Source organism: Chaetomium strumarium (assembly GCF_033439665.1).
Source record: "Chaetomium strumarium strain CBS 333.67 chromosome Unknown B0T15scaffold_2, whole genome shotgun sequence".
NCBI classification, from domain to species: domain Eukaryota; kingdom Fungi; phylum Ascomycota; class Sordariomycetes; order Sordariales; family Chaetomiaceae; genus Chaetomium; species Chaetomium strumarium.
In genome coordinates, this window is record NW_026944430.1 from 2,281,591 (window position 1) to 2,298,389 (window position 16,799).

The 16,799-nt window shown below is 55.0% G+C and overlaps 5 protein-coding genes across 5 annotated transcripts; 1 reads left to right on the forward strand and 4 right to left on the reverse strand.

Annotated features, from left to right (window-relative positions):
- The first annotated feature begins 916 nt into the window (after window positions 1-916).
- On the forward strand, window positions 917-2,436 carry B0T15DRAFT_107128 (uncharacterized protein). Its single transcript, XM_062861439.1, has 3 exons — window positions 917-1,389; window positions 1,451-1,740; window positions 1,823-2,436. The coding sequence occupies exons 1-3, from the start codon at window positions 1,219-1,221 to the stop codon at window positions 2,361-2,363; spliced, it is 1,002 nt and encodes a 333-aa protein (XP_062724177.1). The 5' UTR covers window positions 917-1,218; the 3' UTR covers window positions 2,364-2,436.
- On the reverse strand, window positions 2,436-5,796 carry B0T15DRAFT_107138 (uncharacterized protein). The gene is made up of 10 exons (XM_062861440.1): window positions 5,339-5,796; window positions 5,261-5,275; window positions 5,124-5,181; window positions 4,938-5,065; window positions 4,529-4,865; window positions 3,799-4,475; window positions 3,627-3,722; window positions 3,505-3,540; window positions 3,330-3,441; window positions 2,436-3,263 (listed from the first exon to the last, which is right to left on the reverse strand). The coding sequence occupies exons 1-10, from the start codon at window positions 5,651-5,653 to the stop codon at window positions 2,509-2,511; spliced, it is 2,529 nt and encodes an 842-aa protein (XP_062724178.1). The 5' UTR covers window positions 5,654-5,796; the 3' UTR covers window positions 2,436-2,508.
- Window positions 5,797-9,238: 3,442 nt separating this feature from the next.
- Window positions 9,239-10,033, reverse strand: B0T15DRAFT_392755 (glycoside hydrolase family 61 protein; the record flags this gene model as incomplete). Its single annotated transcript, XM_062864656.1, has 2 exons — window positions 9,239-9,325; window positions 9,404-10,033. The coding sequence occupies 2 exons, from the start codon at window positions 10,031-10,033 to the stop codon at window positions 9,239-9,241; spliced, it is 717 nt and encodes a 238-aa protein (XP_062724179.1).
- A 596-nt stretch (window positions 10,034-10,629) lies between these two features.
- Window positions 10,630-12,549, reverse strand: B0T15DRAFT_107160 (cyanide hydratase). Its single transcript, XM_062861441.1, has 4 exons — window positions 12,224-12,549; window positions 11,918-12,171; window positions 11,288-11,849; window positions 10,630-11,192 (listed from the first exon to the last, which is right to left on the reverse strand). The coding sequence occupies exons 1-4, from the start codon at window positions 12,251-12,253 to the stop codon at window positions 10,932-10,934; spliced, it is 1,107 nt and encodes a 368-aa protein (XP_062724180.1). The 5' UTR covers window positions 12,254-12,549; the 3' UTR covers window positions 10,630-10,931.
- Window positions 12,550-13,471: 922 nt separating this feature from the next.
- B0T15DRAFT_524355 (pectin lyase fold/virulence factor) lies at window positions 13,472-15,049 on the reverse strand. The gene is made up of 2 exons (XM_062868758.1): window positions 14,232-15,049; window positions 13,472-14,135 (listed from the first exon to the last, which is right to left on the reverse strand). The coding sequence occupies exons 1-2, from the start codon at window positions 14,952-14,954 to the stop codon at window positions 13,725-13,727; spliced, it is 1,134 nt and encodes a 377-aa protein (XP_062724181.1). The 5' UTR covers window positions 14,955-15,049; the 3' UTR covers window positions 13,472-13,724.
- Window positions 15,050-16,799: the final 1,750 nt, after the last annotated feature.

Genomic DNA, 16,799 nt, shown 5'->3' on the forward strand with positions numbered 1-16,799 from the left:
CCAGTCCGGATCGGTTGGCGTTTCTGTCATTGTCGTTAGCGGCCTGTTTGGCGGGCGCGAGGATGCTTGAATGATTTTCGTGGATAAGGGGGCGATTGGCAGAGTCGATGGGAGAGCTTTCACATAGAACGGGGCTGGCCAATTCGGTGACCCCGGGGTGATTGGCTAGCTCAAGAGCCTGTAGGGGCTCCATTCTCGGCTACTAGTCCGTAGCCGGTGTGTAGAGTTAATAATAATGGGGTCAAGCTGGTATGGAAGAGTTGGAAATGCGACAAGCTTCCGCTGAGGTCAATCAGTCACTTGACAAATTCTTCCCGGTGATGGAGCCGCGGAGCGTGGTCCGTTGCTGGGAATTTCGCTAGTGAGAATGTCTGAGCAAGGGGCCGTTGAGTAACGAATTAGTGATCAGCACTGCCGTTGGGCCAATCTGAGGTCTGCCCACCTAGCCTCCTACTGACGGAGCTGGGAAGAACCCTTTAGTAGGATTAAGAATTCTCCCTTTATTACCTAGCGTATGCCGGTCCTACGAGGTGGTGGCGCACTTTTTCTCCTGACTGAGCATCGATCCATTCTGTACCCGGCAGCCTGGTCGCTCGTGTTTGTATTGTACAGGACGACCCCTGGATGATTGATAGCGCGTAACTTGCGACAGGGTCTTCTTCTCAACCCTGAACCAATACTTTTGAATACTCTTTAAACTACCAAAAGAGCTGATTCAACGCAAAAAAGATAGAGCGTCTTGCAATAACAAACGGCTGAGTCCATCTGTACGTTTTTTTCCGGGGAAAGATTTGACCGTTTTGACGTTGAGATTGGGAATTTTAGGGCTGACCCTGGTCTTTGAGTCAGACGCTAACGAACTTCCAGGGATCCGACGTAGCTTCCCCCGCATTCTTTCGTCCTGCAGTCTGCAGGGGTGAAGGCGAAAATCCGGGGTCGACATGACTAGGTTGACTAGCAGATGCAACCCGGACGACGCTTAGTTCATATACGGTCGATCGCGGCAACCCACAAGCTTTAGTGTCGGGCTATATCCTCTCTTTGGGTTGGCCTGTGTGCGTCTTTCAGCTGCACGCAATGGCTATGCCGAGTATTAAACCACCAGCCTTAACCTTCTCTCGAATATAGCGTCAGGAGAATGCTTATTATTACTGTCTGTTCACTCTGGTACTCTGCTTCCACATCCACAGCACCCGAAGCATCACCCACGCCGTCCAAATGGCCGACACGGCGGCCGCTGATGGGCGGGAAAAGCCGTCAGACCCACGGCGGCTCACTCTCGAAGCATGGTCCCAGGGCTTCATGGTCGGTGCCCTGATCATCATGTGCGGCATCACTGTTGCGAATATGCGACGGGGAGTCCTGCTCCACAAGCTCATCCTGATCGAGGTCAGAGACAGACCGAATGCCCACCACACCGAGCCCACCTGCTGATAACGACACCTCGCAGCTTATCCTAGCCATCCCCAATGGGTTCTTTATGTTTTTCGACCCTCCAGCATGGGGCTGGTTTCTCTCCTCAACGGCTATTCTGCTCATCACGTCCTGGACGCTCCACAATGTCATTGCGTGGATGAAGAGCAAGCCCTTCCTGGGTCGCCGAGGGAATCTCATCTACATCGGCAGCGTCCTCCTCGTCCAGCCCTATTGGATCCTCGAGATATACGCGAACTTCGCCTTCTTCAACGGCCTTGACGGCCAGCTCTTCATGAGGACACGGCCATACGAGGCTGTTTTCCGGTACGCGAAGCTGCTTAATAGTAATGGGTAAGGCGGTGGAACATCGCTCCAGATTTGCTAACCATCCAGGGCTACTTACTAGCGACCCATGGTGGATCTTCACCATTCTCAATCTCTTCTGGAACATCCATTTCCGCTACGAGCTTGGCTTCCTCGAGATCGTCCAAGTCTCTCCCCGATTCGGCATCTTGCTTCTCTGCATGAGCCTCAGCATGATCAGCATCATCGTCGACATCCTGTCCGTGACCCCCGTGATTCCCATAGGCGTCATCAACCCTTTCTGGAAGTTTGCCTTTGTCTTCAAGTGCTTCACCGATAGTATCATCCTCGACGACTTCCGGGCGGCGTTGGACAAGCTCAGCCGTCGTCGAATGGCCCATATCCTCCCCTTTAGTATTCTCGGAGACTCCGTGCCGGAACAGAGCTTCGTCAGCCGCTCTCCAACAGAGGGCAACCGGCAAGGAGATCAGGGCGGGAGCCTGGATGCACAATCGAATACCGAGATTAGCATGGTTGCCTTGGGGGAAGGGTGTGTAGGGCTATCCGACGGCCGTGGTCTGTGTCCCCCATCCCCAGTCCGAGTTTATCACGTAGAACGCAAATCAACTCAGAGCGTCAGATAATGATCAGTAGCTGAAATGCAGACAATATTATCCAAGCACTCTACTGTCAAGGAAACGTTACCAATATTCCAAAGAGTTTCACGTTGACCCATGTTCGAAGTCTGTCAAACTTGTCCCACGCCCGTCTCGCGTCTCGTAGATTCAGTTAACTACTCTTCCCCAGCTCAGTATCAGGGCTCCTCGCCCTCCTCCGCCTCAAAATCCCCATTGGGAATGCCGGTGTGGCTCCGTCGGTTACAGCTGGATCGGATGTCCGCAACGACACTCGCATCGACCATTGATCGGGAATCTCAGGTTCTTCGGCTTCCTCGTCAAGCCTCCTGTGCTGTCGGAATTGTCGAAATGCGGCACGGCGACGTCTACGCTCTTTTGCCAACACCGACCAAGTCCTCGGCTCACCGTCCGAATGTAGCGAGTCGACCGTTTCATCACTGAGGTTTGTGGGCCAATCATCCAGGGACATTGACGAGCTGCTGAGTGGCTTGTCGGCCGAGTCGGTGCTTCCCCAGCGGGTAGATTCGGGTAATGGCAGTTTCTGCCGCCTCATCCTACGCAGGCAAAGACAGGCCAGGAGTACGGCAAGCAGTGGACGGAGCCAATCACCGAAGAAGTCAATGCCTTTACGCGTGTAGTAGTGAAGCGGGTAGTCGGCGATATACTTATCCTCGGTGACTTCCTTGTAGAGGTGCTTGCCTTTCTGGGCTTTCCGGACCACCCGGCTCGTGCGGTGGTACTGGCGGTACTTCCAGAGGTGGTGGAGGACGGGAATCTTTGTGTGAAAGGTGAGATCTCCGAAGATTGGTGCGTATTTGTGACGAGTCGTGGGGTGGGACCCGATATACCCCGTCATATAGAATGCGACGAGGATGAGTGGAATCGAGACACCGGCCGATACGCCGACTGCAGGAACTGAATGTCAGTCTTCCTCAAGAGAAATTCGTGCTCCGGGTTGATAGTATAACGTACACAAGTAGCTAGATACTTGGCCAAGCTGCCATTTTGTCTCCCCTGAAGCGGCATCCTTTGGCCACGCATCGACGTCCAGGGCGAAGAAGCTTGCCATGAACATGAGAGGTAGCTAGACCAAACTCGTACTTAGCCTCACGTTCCATGTGAAATAATGTTGGATCTGGCGACTCACAGATATGATCGTGACAATGGTGAAAAAGAGAATCATCTGAGTGAGGTATGTAAGCCGGGCTGCCGGAGCCTATGTCGAGACCATCCATCAGGTGAGAAGGCTCGGACTTGTGGCCCACTCACCTTTCCCTGACGCTGAGTCTCTTCGGAGCCCTCCCTCGCAAATCGAGCCTCCCAACTCTGCGCCTGTCTCTGTTTTAGGTTTAGGAGGCTTTGAAGCTGCAGTCCATTGTCAGTAGGGTGCTCCCTTTGACTCGATGTCAAGGGAGAGAGGAGTGTTGTCGTTACAACATACCATGCGCTCTACCTTCGACGCCGTGAATGACAAATCTGAGATAGCCCGAAAATTATTTGTCAAGATTAGCATTGTCTTATGCATAAGGCCACGATCCCAGAGAATATGAGGCTCTTGGCCCGCGCTCAGTAATGTCACCTGGTTGGTCACGGGTGTCTCTACGCCTAAATCCTTCATCTTCCCTTTTCCAATGCCGGTGTTGGTTATGCTCGCGTGGTCTTGTTCGGTATAAAGCTGCCGGAGCTCGTTGAGCGCAACCTCTTGCTGCGTTAGAACATCATTGACAATGGAGAGCTCGTCCTGAATGTCGAGGATTTCGCCTAACAGCTCCATCTCCATATCCAGGGAAAGGAGCCTTTCGAGTTTCTGCTTTTTTTGTGCAGGCGTGAGTTCTTGGTCTTGCAGGTCACGAGTCAAGCCACGGAAGTCACGGTATAGATCCCTCTGGTGCTCAGAGACATTGTTGATATGCGACTGAAAGCATTCGTAGAACCGACAGTCCTGCGGACCCTTCCGTCCGAAGAAGTCAAGACTTGTCTTCAAGACAAGGTGCAGCAGATCTTCGGTGGACTGTATCACCCAGTCTTCGTTGTTCAACAACTCGTCAACGAAGACTTTGCGCAGGTTGAACTCCTCGTCCTGGTTCCAGGTGTTTGGGAAACTGGTGATAACGGTTCCTTCGGTTGCAAATTTAGTGTTTTTGAACATTTCGAGTGTGCGATCAACATACCGTCCTGAAGAGCCCATAGCCAGAGCTGGTCAACCATGACAACGGGCCGGCCATCAGGGTCCGTTTGTGGTTTCTGATTCTCCGCCCATTTGTATGTGACTTGATCATTATCCCGTCTCTCAGTCGATTCCAACATGTAGTATGAAAATTGGTCAAGGGTTCGGCGACAGTGGACCGGCGCTACGCCGCGAGAGGCTAGGTAGCCACTGAGCAACAACCTTGCTGCTGCTTCGTCGGCATCGTGAACAGGAGCCTGTGCAGTTGCCACTTGTACGTCGCAGAATGCTTGACTAAGCTTCTTCCGGTTGCCGTGCTTTTCGAAACCCAAGATGGGCATCTGCTGACCGTCAGCTTCTCGTCTAACACCCAGCATCAGATTGCTGGGGGACAACAGGATTTCCATCCTTACGAATATCACTACAGCTTCCTGTTCTGCTAACTCCGGCTGCATTGCTATGCTCAACTGATGATCGGTACGGCGGGTGTATTTGTACTTCTTGGCCTGTGGGATCATGTAGCGGTTGATTAAACGAGACCCTAGAAGTGGTGCCATGTCAGGAAGCCTGTGTTGTGTTAAGAATTCCAGGATGCTCACCCTGGTATCGCTGGTCGATCATTGAGTGATCCTGAATCCCCATGCTGATAAAGAGGTCCTGCCAATGAGTCACGGTGAATACGAAGATCAAGTGAAAGGATTGGATCGCCATCAGACTTGAACCTGTGGTAACTTACGCGAACCCACTGCTCCTGGTGGCAGATGTTAGCCAGACAGACAAGAGATGCGGCGTCGATTGCGCGGCAAGTACTCACGTTGTTGGCGGGCAAATGCAGCCAGCGGCATATGAATGAGTCCCGACCGAGCTTATCTGGTCGGGAGTCACCCGATGCATGAGAAACGCCTCGATCACCCTCGTATATGAAATCATATACAGACGGGACATCAATAGCCTGGTGGGGTGAGTTGAAGTTGTTCCGTAATTTCCCATCCTCTCCTTCCTGTAGGAACACCTGAATGAGCGTGACCTCAAATGCGGAGCAGGCCCTTTCCTGTGGAGAGCCACGTTGCGGTCGCAACAATGGTTGGGGGTGCCGCGACGACATCTTTGACGAATTCCCTGCTACCATCACCTCGCTCGTCAGCTCCTTAATCCACCCATTGCCAGGCCGTTCCACGAATTGGTTGTCCTTGTCATCCAGACGCGAGCCATTCAGGAGCAATAGCTTGATGATCCGGGCAAACGCTTGTTGGATTTCAGGGTTTTCCTCTTCCGCCGCGTGCCGAATAGCCATGCTCAAGGGGGACCTTCCGGTCTTGTCCCTGCTCATAACAGACGCTTTCAACTGAAGTAGTTTCCTAACTGCCTCATAGTTGCCAGCTGCCGCCGCAAGATGCAAAGCAGTCTGTTCTCTTTGGCCCTTATAGTTGACCTGAAAGTCGTCCCCGATAATTTCTTCAAGGCTCTGGTTCAGAACGTTCGACTTCGAGGCGCAGTACTTGGCAAAGAGAAAGTGCCTGATGGTGTGCACAAGTGTGCGATAGTCTTCGTCCTTAGGCCCTTCAAATCTGCTGAGCTTGTGCGATGTCTTGGATTGCTTGGGGAGCAAGAGGGGTGAATCGAGTGATTCCCTTCTGGGTATGATATGCTAGTAACATGGTAAGCACGAGATAAGGTTTGGGTGATGAGAGAGCCACGCACCCTGCCCCTCTGCACCTCCGGAGTGTAATGCCACGCGACAGGGATTTCTGCCTTCAAAGCGACGCGGAAGAACTCAGCCCATAGGCTGGACAGCTCGGAGCCCTGGATCTTGTTAGAGCGATGAGCGCCTTCTGAAGTGACCAGCCAATTTTCTGACCAGCCACTTCCAGCCTGTTGGTCGAGGCTGCGAGGAAATGACCTGTCGGCTGAGTTGGGAGAGGGGGCGTCGAGAAGGATAACGCCAGCAATCATGTTGGGCTGTAAGGTTGGCTCGACGACGCGTCTAGACACCTCACTCAAACTGCCGACGACTCTTTCCACAAGCAGAGCACCGAACCCAAGCCCAATCAATATGATGGGCACCACATTGTGGTCGGTCGTCTCGAGTACTCTCTTCTGCATCAGTTGTCTGAGCAGGTCGTCGGCTGTTTCCCTGAGATATTGCGACGGCCGCGAAGGGGTGCGCGTGGTATGAAATGTGTAGCACATAACACGAGCCTGGTGGACCTCTGCTGGTAACATGTCGGGGTCGCTTAACCAATTGACTCGCCATCGTGCCCCGCGACGAGGGACGCGTCGCTTGGACAAGAAGTCGGGAAAGGGAGGGCCCATTTCAGTCAGTTCGTACGTGTCGTACGTCTCCTGGGTACTCAACGGTTGGGCAGGAGGCGGGCCGGTAGGCTCCGCAGGAGGAGTTGCATCCGAGATGGAGATCTCGTTTTGAAACGAAGCTGTCAGCGATGGCCCAGGCTGATTGTCTCGAGTAGCAGTGTCATCCATTGGTCCAATCTGCCCTGTCGCCTCCTTGGAGACCACCTCAGCCCAGACCTCAACGGCTTCGTCCCGGTGCCTGGGCTTCCAGCTGTAGGTCCAGGCCGTGTTCAAGGTCTCACCAATGTTGAGTGTCTCGCCAATATCGTGGACAGCGACGATATCCACGCATGGGACGAACGTGTGGCTCGAGTCTAGCGGATGGAGGATACGCAAGTCCGAGAAGTCCTGCGTAGGGATTTAGCGCAGTCGGGTCAGTTATCTCTCTCTGTACCCTTCTCTCATGCACGCTTCTGGCTCGTGTTATTACTCACCTCTGACTCGGCATCTTTTGGGTCATCTCCGGTACCCAAGCGTTCACGTTGTCGTCTATCCTGCTCTGCGGTTGAAACAACGTTTCCTCGGGTGTCCTCCGCCCGTTGTGATGCTCGGGGCTTTCGTTGCATCAGCACCCCAAGCTTACCAAGCGAATCAAAGAGAGAACGCCGGGGCAAGTGCTCTTCAGTCAGTGTTGTCGGAGCTTGTTCGGGGAGCCTCTCTGGTATCTCAGTAATGGTTTGAACCAACGCCGATTTTCCATGCTCTGCGAACAAGTCATTCAGCTCTTTGGACGAGATCCTAACCGCATCTCGATCTCCCGACGGTCGTGCGACTGGCGCGATATCCATTGGTGTGTGCTGATAGGTCTGGTTGTTTTGCAGAAGACGCTGATGAGAGACAGCGAAACAGTATAACACTACTGGCAGCGGAATGTTTGCACATAAGTATCGATGCATGGGACTCGACTCTCGAGCTCAGGCCTGGGTCTCTGAGTCGCAAATCTCGCAGTTCAGATGCATTACACCGCAGGTTCAGCTCGGCAAGAGGTCTGGGTGTGGCAGGACGACGGGATTGGCGCGATTGCGAAGGACATCAAAAGCAGACAGAGCCTCGCCTGGCTATGAGATCTGATTGGATTACCTGTATCATGCCTGGTATGGTACTGTAGTGTGAAGCGGGAGGAAGGAGGTGCGGAAGAGGTTCCTTCCAGAACCCGACCACAATTCCGCCCCTCCAAATCAAAGTTCCCTTTCTCTCCAGCCAATGAAGATTTCTCTGTCCCCCAAATATTCCCGCTCAAATACACTTGATTCAGGCACTTTCGTCAACAAGAGCCTCGATGTTCAGCCTGATGGTCTCCTCCAAATTAGTCCAGCCCGGCCGGTCCATCTCCTTCAGCAGCGCCTCCGCCCTGGGAGCAGGGATACTCTCGCTCTCGTTGAGCTGGGCAAGTGGTTTGCGCAGCACCCGGAGCGACGCGCTGACATCTTCCTGGCCACCAAGTTCGGCCTGGGCACCGGCGTGCGGGACGAAGGCAGACCGGGGCTGCTGGTCGACACCTCCCCGGCGTACTGCCGCCAGCAGTGCGAGACCCGACCACCGTAAAGTCCCTTGCAAAGACCTTGTTGCGGTGTAGTTCTGGATAATACGCTGAATCCCATGCCAGGTGTAGGGTGCTGCTTACGCAAAGATGCGCTCGCCCTCCTTTTCGGGCTCGATCTTGCATGCTGAGTACACCACACACCCCCGATCTACTTCGTACGAAGGAGGAGCCCAGTCCGCACGGCTTATTTCATCATTCCACGTGCCCGTGTCGATCCTCTGGTCAACTCCCGGGCATCACGAGTCGTTCCCGTGACGAGATACCCTCGAGTTGGTCCGCGATGGGCTGCCAATGAGGCCACTGGCGCCGGTCATAAATATCCGTCCACCTTAATAAAGGCGGCCATCACAATATCTTCCCAACATCATTCATACTTACCTACTGTGTAGAAAGAAGTGCAGCACTTGTTAATCCATCGCCACTCATGCCATTCGCTGGGCTTCCTAAAACGGCGATCCAGCTCCCCGCGACTCAGCGTCCTCCGTATCGCCAACACCACCCAATTATAACCGCAAACCAACGGCATCCTACCTTACATTAGCTCACCTCAGTTCACAAACAAGGCACGAAGGAGGAAAGCACTCAATATAACACAAGCTGCGAAGCAGCGTCGGAACTTCTCAATGTATGTACAATGCATGTACACATGCACCACCATTACTGGTTGGCTGGCTACCATCGTTTGGTGGTGCTGTCAAAGAACCCCCGCAACAGAAGACTCGTTGCGCCAACGCTAGTGACACCACTCCTCCATCCCTTCGCCGCTTCACTCTCGGTACTAGTAAGTAGCCTTTCCCGAGATATGCTCAACCACTAAGCTTAGCACTTGAAGACGCTGGGACCAGGAACCGTATAGTTGGTGACGGGCGGGTAATAGATGTTGATCTTGACGCCGGGGTCGGTGCCCTGGAACATATTCGTCAGCGTCCTATTCCTCCCAGAACCAGAGAAGCGGGGGTCGCTGTGCCATGGACACAAACGTACCTTGTAGGCGCCAGGGAAGCTGACGGTCGAGGGGGTCTTGGTGCCGGACCCACCGACGACGTTGATCTGGGCGCACTCCATGTAGAACTGGGCGCCCGGGTAGTTGCCGGCGCCGTGGAGGGCGAGCATCTCGGCGCGGAGGAGGTACTGGCCCGGGGCGATGCACTCGGGGATGGTGATGGCGTGGCGGCCCTGGCCGTTGATGACGCGCTCGGTGCCCCACACGCCGTTGGCGGCGAGGCCGTCCTCCTGGATTTTGAACCAGCCGCCGCCGACGCCCGAGTCGCTGGTCGCGTCGCTGACCTTCTTGAGGTAGGCCATGGTCGGGCCCTTGTGGCTGCTGTCCATGACGTCGTTGGGCGCCGACCCGGTCGTGCTCAGCATGTAGCGCCAGATGGCGGTCACAGTCTGGCCCGCCTGCACCGTGATCACCTTGGAGGTTGGCGTGGTTGGGTTGGGCGGGCCGTTGCACGCGATCGAGTTGGACGTCACGTCCTCGATCGGGCCGTTGTACGAGGGCACTCGCACGCCCTGGCCGACGCCCTGGTTGACGCCACCGACCTCGAGCGACGAGAAGATGGTGTGGGCGCTGGCCGCGCAGGCCATCGTGAGCGGCGCGAGGACCTTCATGGTTGTCGAGTTCCGGGGTTGTCTCGCTGACTTGACAGATGGAAACACGGGGGATGGGCTGCCAACTATCGTGTTGAGGAAGATGGTGCGAGGGCCGAGGACCGTTATATAGCTGCGTTTGGCCAAGCAATCCCTGGCCGTCGTGCCCCGTGCCAAGCCAGTTTGCGGCTTCGTCTCCCGGTGGTAGGTAGCATGGCCATCGGGGTTATGGGGTGGGTTGAGCGGGTCCCGGTGTTTTGCGTGCGAGATGCTGACAGAAGAGTGGCAGGCTTTGGTGGCATTCCCGGTCACCATACACACTGAAGTGGATGTAACATCTCGGCAACTATTCCGAGTCGGTGCGCGGACGGAAGGTCATGGTCCGGGCCGCACAGCAAAACTCGCCCGGCAGCCTTACCGATAGTTCCTAGAGCGGTTGAGCCAAGAACCTGGGCCTTGATTAACTTGGTTCTGGGAGTTTTCGTCCATGCCCATCAGTTGTGCCCCCATCGAAAGGCGGAGAAAGCCCCAAGGGACCAAGACGGAGACAGCAATCCCGTGCGGGGCCCCGCAACCCAATCAATGCCGTGTAGGAGTCCGTAGGACATCTGGGCATGTGTTATTGTGAGTACTGGTAGCCGGAATTCCTCGAGAGGTGATCAAGAGAGATCCGCGCGAAATGAAATCTGATTGTACAGGATCGAGATATTGGGACAGCTTGGGCACTTATTGGGGTTCCTTGACAATTTCTCTTCGGGAACTGTGAAGCTGAGCCACCATTGGTATGTACTAGTAACAGCGCTTTTCAGCAACCTTTCTTTACTAAGGTATGACAAGAAAATGACAATTGGAGAGGAGATGCGGAACAACTTGAAGTCCAACAGATTCAGGTACGTGTCATTCGACGACCGTCTCATTCTCAGGCCTGCCGGTCCAAGTCCTGCTTGAGTCCTGCGACGCCCACGGGTCCCCGCTTCTTCCCGTCCTTGTCACTGTCGAGCGGCGTGTTCAATCCCAAGCGCTCCCGAGTCGAATAGGTCGCGATGCCGCCGTTGGGGTCTACCTCCGTGACGAGCTCCTTGCGTCGGGTGTCCACCAGAAGGCGAATCAGATCAGGCCGCATGTAGTGGCCGGCGAAGTCGGCAAGCGCTTTGGTCAAGTGGCATTCGTTGAGATCGATCTGCCCCCAAAAAAGCGCCGGATCGTCAGTACAGCTTTAAGAATAAGAAGCAAAGATTGTGAAGTGCATTAAGAAATGGATCCGGCCCGACTTACATCGACGAACAGCAATCCGTCAAAGTCCTTGTCCGGCTTGGCCACAAGAGTCCCATCCGGCTTGTAGATGCGCGCATGACCGTTGTAAGTCGACGGATCCGTCTCCGGCTCCACCCCCTCGGGCGTGTTCTTCTTCAAGCCCTCCTTGCTCAGTCTCTGGAACGGGGCAAGGGTCCAGGTTCCGGTCTCGATGGCATAGGCCGGCGTCACGAGGTCGGATGCCGGGTCGGCAACGTTGGTCGCCGGGTCCGGGTACCGGAGCGTTTCTTTACCGGGGTACACGGGCCATGCGGCGATGTGGATCTGCTCGCCGAACGAGACGTTGAGGGCCTTGAGGAACGGGTTCATGTTCTCCCAGCAGTTGAGCTGCCCGAGCCGGCCCAGCTCGGTCTCCGTTACCGAGAGGAAGGTGTCGCCCGCGCCGTCGCCGTAGACGAGCTTCTCCACGTGCGTGGGCTTGATCTTGCGGCGGTGGTTGATGACCTCGCCCGTGGGGTCGATGAGAGCTTGGGCAAGATAGAGCGTGGCGTGGTCGATTTCGGAAAAGCCGAGCGACACATAACTGCAAAGCATGGTCAGCTTCACGGTTGAATCATCCCCAGTGTGACTGTGAGTTCGGCGATGCGTTACATCTGGTTGTCCCTGGCAGCCCTCCGGATGCGCCGGAACTCCTCCGAGTCGACGGCCATGGAGTTCTCGCGGTATTTCTTCAGCATTGGCAGCGATTGCTGGTAGTTGACCTTCCACATCCAGTACGGATATCCCGGAATCCATACTTCGGGGAAGGCAACGAGCTTGCACCCGGCTTGGCCTGCTTCGTTGATGAAGTCGATGGTCTTGCGAACACCGCCCTCAAGATCGAACCAGGCGGGCTCGGAGGTGACCTAGGTATGCATGTGTCAAACAGAGAAGAGGAGAGAGACGGTGGGGACATACAGCTGCGGCTTTGTACTTGGTAAGGACCATGTTGGCGGATGGAGGTCGCAAAGGAAGGGGGGGGGGGGGGGGGGGGGGGGTGGTAAGGGGACAAGAGAAGTGTAGGTGAACAGACGAGACTGTACTCTAGCGGATCGGTGAAGAGTGTGGTTCTGGTTCTCGAGTAGATGCGGCATGTTATATAGTCCTGTCCTCGTGCAGCGTATAATTGGCAACCGCCAATGTTCCGGCTGACCAACACCAGTCAGGCATCACTGGGCACCCCTTACCCGTCCCTAGATGCCGTTCCGTGGGTGGTCTGGTGGTCTGATGCATCCCGCATGCCCATCCGCTTGCTCTCGGAAAAATGCCGGAGTGTCTAGACTGTAACGTTAGGTACCTCTAGCAGGCCTACCGCTGAGCTGATCCGTGCCCATAGGTAGTAGTGCCCTCTCTCATGCAGAAATGGCGGAGATGCTTCGGAATGTTGAGAGCCTGTTTCACCAGGATACCTCCAATCCTACTAGTATAGTGCCAGCTAAACATGCGAAGTGGCAACTTTCCGAACCTGCGTCATGGAGGAGGCCCGGCACATTTGCGCCATGAGCTGCCTTAGCTGCGGCATCTCCGGATAGCACTATCTTCAGTACCTGCACTTGGCGCCTCCCTTATGTGGTGCGACGCTCCCCGAGTTAGGAATACGACATTGTTTCCCGCCCTCCCGCGACGGACGACTTCGGAGTCTCGGCGTCAGCTGGGTCACTCACTGCAGAGTCTGCAGGTGGTGATGTTCCAGATCGCAACAGCATGTGGACTCAGTCCAATCACGGCTACCGGTTATTCCCGGTTCCGAGCCTACATCACCCGGCTCGGGATCCCGGCCCCATTACGGGGCCCACCCCGGCCGGTTCCGGGCGGACGCCGGACACGTCCTGCGCGGGCCGGGACGTCTTTCACATTTGCCCCTACACTATCTACCTTGAAAAGTCTCCTTCATTGACCGAAAAGGAATGCCTCAACTACATTATTCCTTGCCTTCTACGCTCTGATAACAATTTCTGGTTCGTGCAAGGCGGCCATAAAGACGGGAGAAGCCGGAAGCCTGATTGATGATCTTAGTCTTACCCCTAGCAAGTTTAGTAAACATGTAGGCCTAGGCCCGACGTAAGCAGCCTCCTCTGCAGCTACACAACCGCAATTCTCTCCACTTGTGCCAGTGTTGAATGTCATGCCACTTAAACACGCATCTCGGGACGGGAGGGTCGACGGTTCACTGCCCTTGCTCCGGCTGTAGTTCCATGCGGTAAGGACGAACTAATATAATCATAGAAGTATATACTCCAAAGGTGAAATATGTACAGAAAGTTAGGCCACGCACAACGTGGCCGGTGGGAGGACTGCTAGGACCTCAATACAGTTCCACCAATACTACTAGTACTTCCTAGTTCTGCCACTCTCGCATCTCCTTCCCCTTTCCATTCCCCTCCCCGTTCCCAAGTTGGATCCCAACCAACCCACCCACTCAGATCTTGCCGAAGCCAGCCGTGTTGACCACGTTCTTGGCGGTGTTGTAGTCGGTGGCGCTGGCGACGTTCTTGCCGGCAAAGTACTGCAGGAACGACGTGTCGGAGCCGGCGAGGCTGCCGGAGCTGCCGAAGCCGTTGGGCTGGCAGGCGCGGCCCAGGGCGGCGGAGCAGGCGGAGCTGGCGCTGGAGCTGGCGAAGAGGCGGCCGGTGCTGCCGGACTCGATCGGGGCGGCGCAGTTCTGGAAGACGCTGCCCTCGACCAGCACCTTGGCGTCGCCGCTGGTCTCGAAGTTGTGGCCGGTGCTGTCGTACCAGTAGTTGTTGACCGCGTGCAGCAGCGTGTTGCCGGCCACCTTGGGCGAGCGGCCGGACATGTGGTAGATGTAGTTGTTCTTGAAGGTGATGGTCTGGGAATTATTTATTAGTTTATTTGTTAGTAGTTAATGGGGGGAATAAAGCATAAAGTAATAATAAAAAGAGAGAGTGAGCAATTCGACACTCACATCGCTGGATCCGGTAAAGTACAGGCCCCAGTAGTGGTAGCCGTCGCAGGTGGCGGACCACGAGGTCTGGCCGTCGAACTTGCTGTTGGAGATGGTGACGCGGCCGCTGGGCCCGTTGCCCAAGACCACGTGCTGGCGGCCGATGAGCGAGGTGGTGACGTGGTCGATCCAGATCATGTCGGTGTTGTCGAGCGTGATGGCGTCGCCGCCCCACACGTACTGCGGGTTGAGGTTGGTGATGTGCACGTTCTGGATGATGACGTTCTTCGTGCCCGAGACCATGCGCAGGCCCTTGCCCCGGATGACGCCCTTGCTGCCGACGCCGACGAGGGACTTGTTGGACTTGACCGTGATACCGAGGATGCCGGCCTTGTCGTACTTGACCGACATCTTGGGCGCGCCGGGCTGGTAGTTGGTGCACCAGTCGTTCTTGTTGATGGCCGTCTGGCACGCCGACCCCGTGCCCCACGGCGCGCACCCCGTCTCCGTGGCCGTGCCCTCGGTGCCCGTGAAGTCGAAGGTGCGGTCCAGCATGATGACCCGCGCCTGCGAGTCGCCGAGGTACGATACCAGCTCCGCCGTGGTCTTGGGGTACACCGGCGTGGCACTGCCGCCTCCCGTCACGCCCTTTGCGAAGCCCTCCGCGGCGCCCGTGACACCAGCTGCCGTGCCCGTCTGGGCCAAGGCCACAAGGGCCGAGTAGAAGAAGGATGCTGACCTCATGGCTCGATATGCTGATGATGGTAAGCTGCAAGGGAGTGGATGAAAAAAAGGAAGAGATCTTCTTGAAGAGGCCTACTAGTATCGAAAAGTAAATGTTGATTGTTGAAATGCCCGAGGACCCGACAGATATATACTTTGTCCCTGACTCCCGAACACTAGCCCACCCCATGTCGCCGCGCTAGTAGCCCATCGTTCTTGGTTGCAGACATACCGCCGTTCGTCAGGGTCCGCGCGGATGATGCCGTCAACCGTCTCTGCCCACCAGCCCTTCATCGTCCATGGCCTCCATCTTAGACACACAGTATAGCGTGATTGGTGGACTCTTGGCAACTTCTTGTCTTCGATTTCCATCCATAACGGTGCATCGATCGGGTTGCCGGCAGATGTTTCAGGGATTACAGGAGCAGGAGTGGGGACATGTTACGTCCGCCAGCGCGGTGCGAGCCTCTGTTTTGGGCGGAAATGCCGTGATGCGTAGCGGAGAAACCAACTCTTCGGGGCATAGCGCTCCGGTTTGTCCCCATAGCGAAACGACGCTACCTCAGTGCTCCGTTCCTTTGTAACAGAACGATTATCCGAACCTCCTTCTAGAATTGTGTTGTGATAAAACAGATTCCGCTGCTCGGATTATTTTTGCCGGCGTAATCACATGTGCCACCTTTCTTATCGCATATCGTGCCTTCAATTTCTCACCTAGCGACTTGAGCCTACTTAATACTCTCCTCATCCGCCGGTAAGCCGATTCGCATGAACGGCGATGATTTGGCGGACAGAGGAACAGGTCATCAAACGGGTCGAAACTGGTCTTCCCGTCTGCTAACTCGCCCGGCCCGGAGACCAAGCTAATAATTACCTACAGGCGAGATACGAGGAGGAGGCTGCTGTTCCACGCAAATAAATGATAAAACGAAAGGTGTGTTGGTTACGAATCCATGGAGATGAAAGTGGAATGTGACTCTGTGTGGAGAGCTAGCCACCTTCGGTCTAAACATAGAAAAGCGGCCAGTAGTTGACATCCGCGGCGTTTTGTCTTCAAATTGTTCCCATTATACGTCGATCAGACAGGTTAAGATAGTTGTTATCAACCTGAGTTCTAACTTGTCATTTGCTTGCTGCGTGTCCGGCAATAAATACCTATGGGAAGATAGTAGTATCGAAATTATTGATAGTTATCGCAGGTGGTGGAGCGCACGGAAAGGTATAAATGTGACGAGACCTCGGCAGTCCTGCGTCTGAAAGGGTTCGCCGGTCGAAGGTAATCTGGTCGGGCTATAGGTCTCGGTGAAGCCAAACGGTTCACAACAATACAATCCGCAATGTATACACAGTAGATAAAGGCTATTGCTTGAATTGCTCACTGAGGAAGCTAGCTATCTGAATGAGTGACAGAATGGTAGATATATAGCTTCCTCCCTTAGGTACCTTCGTACCTGGATCTCCCGGACCGATGGTATCGAACTCGATCCATCGATCCACCCTGGCTCGGCTGAATTGAACCCCAATCCCATTGATCCTGTTCCTATTGGTCCGTCTGGGGCCCGGAATGATTGGACGCGGGCGCTACCCCTACAGGCCTCTGCAGGTTAATTCATGACACTAGGTAATACTTATAACCTTCCTATAGAACTTAGAAGAGCCAAAGTTAAGTGATAGTGACATTAGTAAGGCGAGTACTACACGTATTAGTATACTAGCCATCTTATATACGCTCAAGGATTACTTTGGCTTCGGAATGCGCTTTATGCTAGGTGTAGCTAGCGGGTTAGTGCTAGAGCGGCTCGTACTGCCCCGCTACTAGGTCAAATCGCATGACGCGCCGCTAAGCTATACTGGGCTTTTGCCGTT

Coding starts and splice junctions, on each gene's coding strand:
- B0T15DRAFT_524355 (XM_062868758.1), bottom strand. CDS start 14,954: ATGAGGTCAGCATCCTTCTTCTACTCGGCCCTTGTGGCCTTGGCCCAG. Junction 14,136..14,231: donor ACTTTACCGGATCCAGCGAT/GTGAGTGTCGAA, acceptor AATAATTCCCAG/ACCATCACCTTCAAGAACAA.
- B0T15DRAFT_107160 (XM_062861441.1), bottom strand. CDS start 12,253: ATGGTCCTTACCAAGTACAAAGCCGCAGCT. Junction 12,172..12,223: donor CCAAGTACAAAGCCGCAGCT/GTATGTCCCCAC, acceptor ATGCATACCTAG/GTCACCTCCGAGCCCGCCTG. Junction 11,850..11,917: donor GCTGCCAGGGACAACCAGAT/GTAACGCATCGC, acceptor CATGCTTTGCAG/TTATGTGTCGCTCGGCTTTT.
- B0T15DRAFT_107128 (XM_062861439.1), top strand. CDS start 1,219: ATGGCCGACACGGCGGCCGCTGATGGGCGGGAAAAGCCGTCAGACCCA. Junction 1,390..1,450: donor ACAAGCTCATCCTGATCGAG/GTCAGAGACAGA, acceptor GACACCTCGCAG/CTTATCCTAGCCATCCCCAA. Junction 1,741..1,822: donor CCATACGAGGCTGTTTTCCG/GTACGCGAAGCT, acceptor GCTACTTACTAG/CGACCCATGGTGGATCTTCA.
- B0T15DRAFT_107138 (XM_062861440.1), bottom strand. CDS start 5,653: ATGGTAGCAGGGAATTCGTCAAAGATGTCGTCGCGGCACCCCCAACCA. Junction 4,476..4,528: donor GCTATGGGCTCTTCAGGACG/GTATGTTGATCG, acceptor TTGCAACCGAAG/GAACCGTTATCACCAGTTTC. Junction 3,264..3,329: donor CCAAGTATCTAGCTACTTGT/GTACGTTATACT, acceptor CAGTTCCTGCAG/TCGGCGTATCGGCCGGTGTC.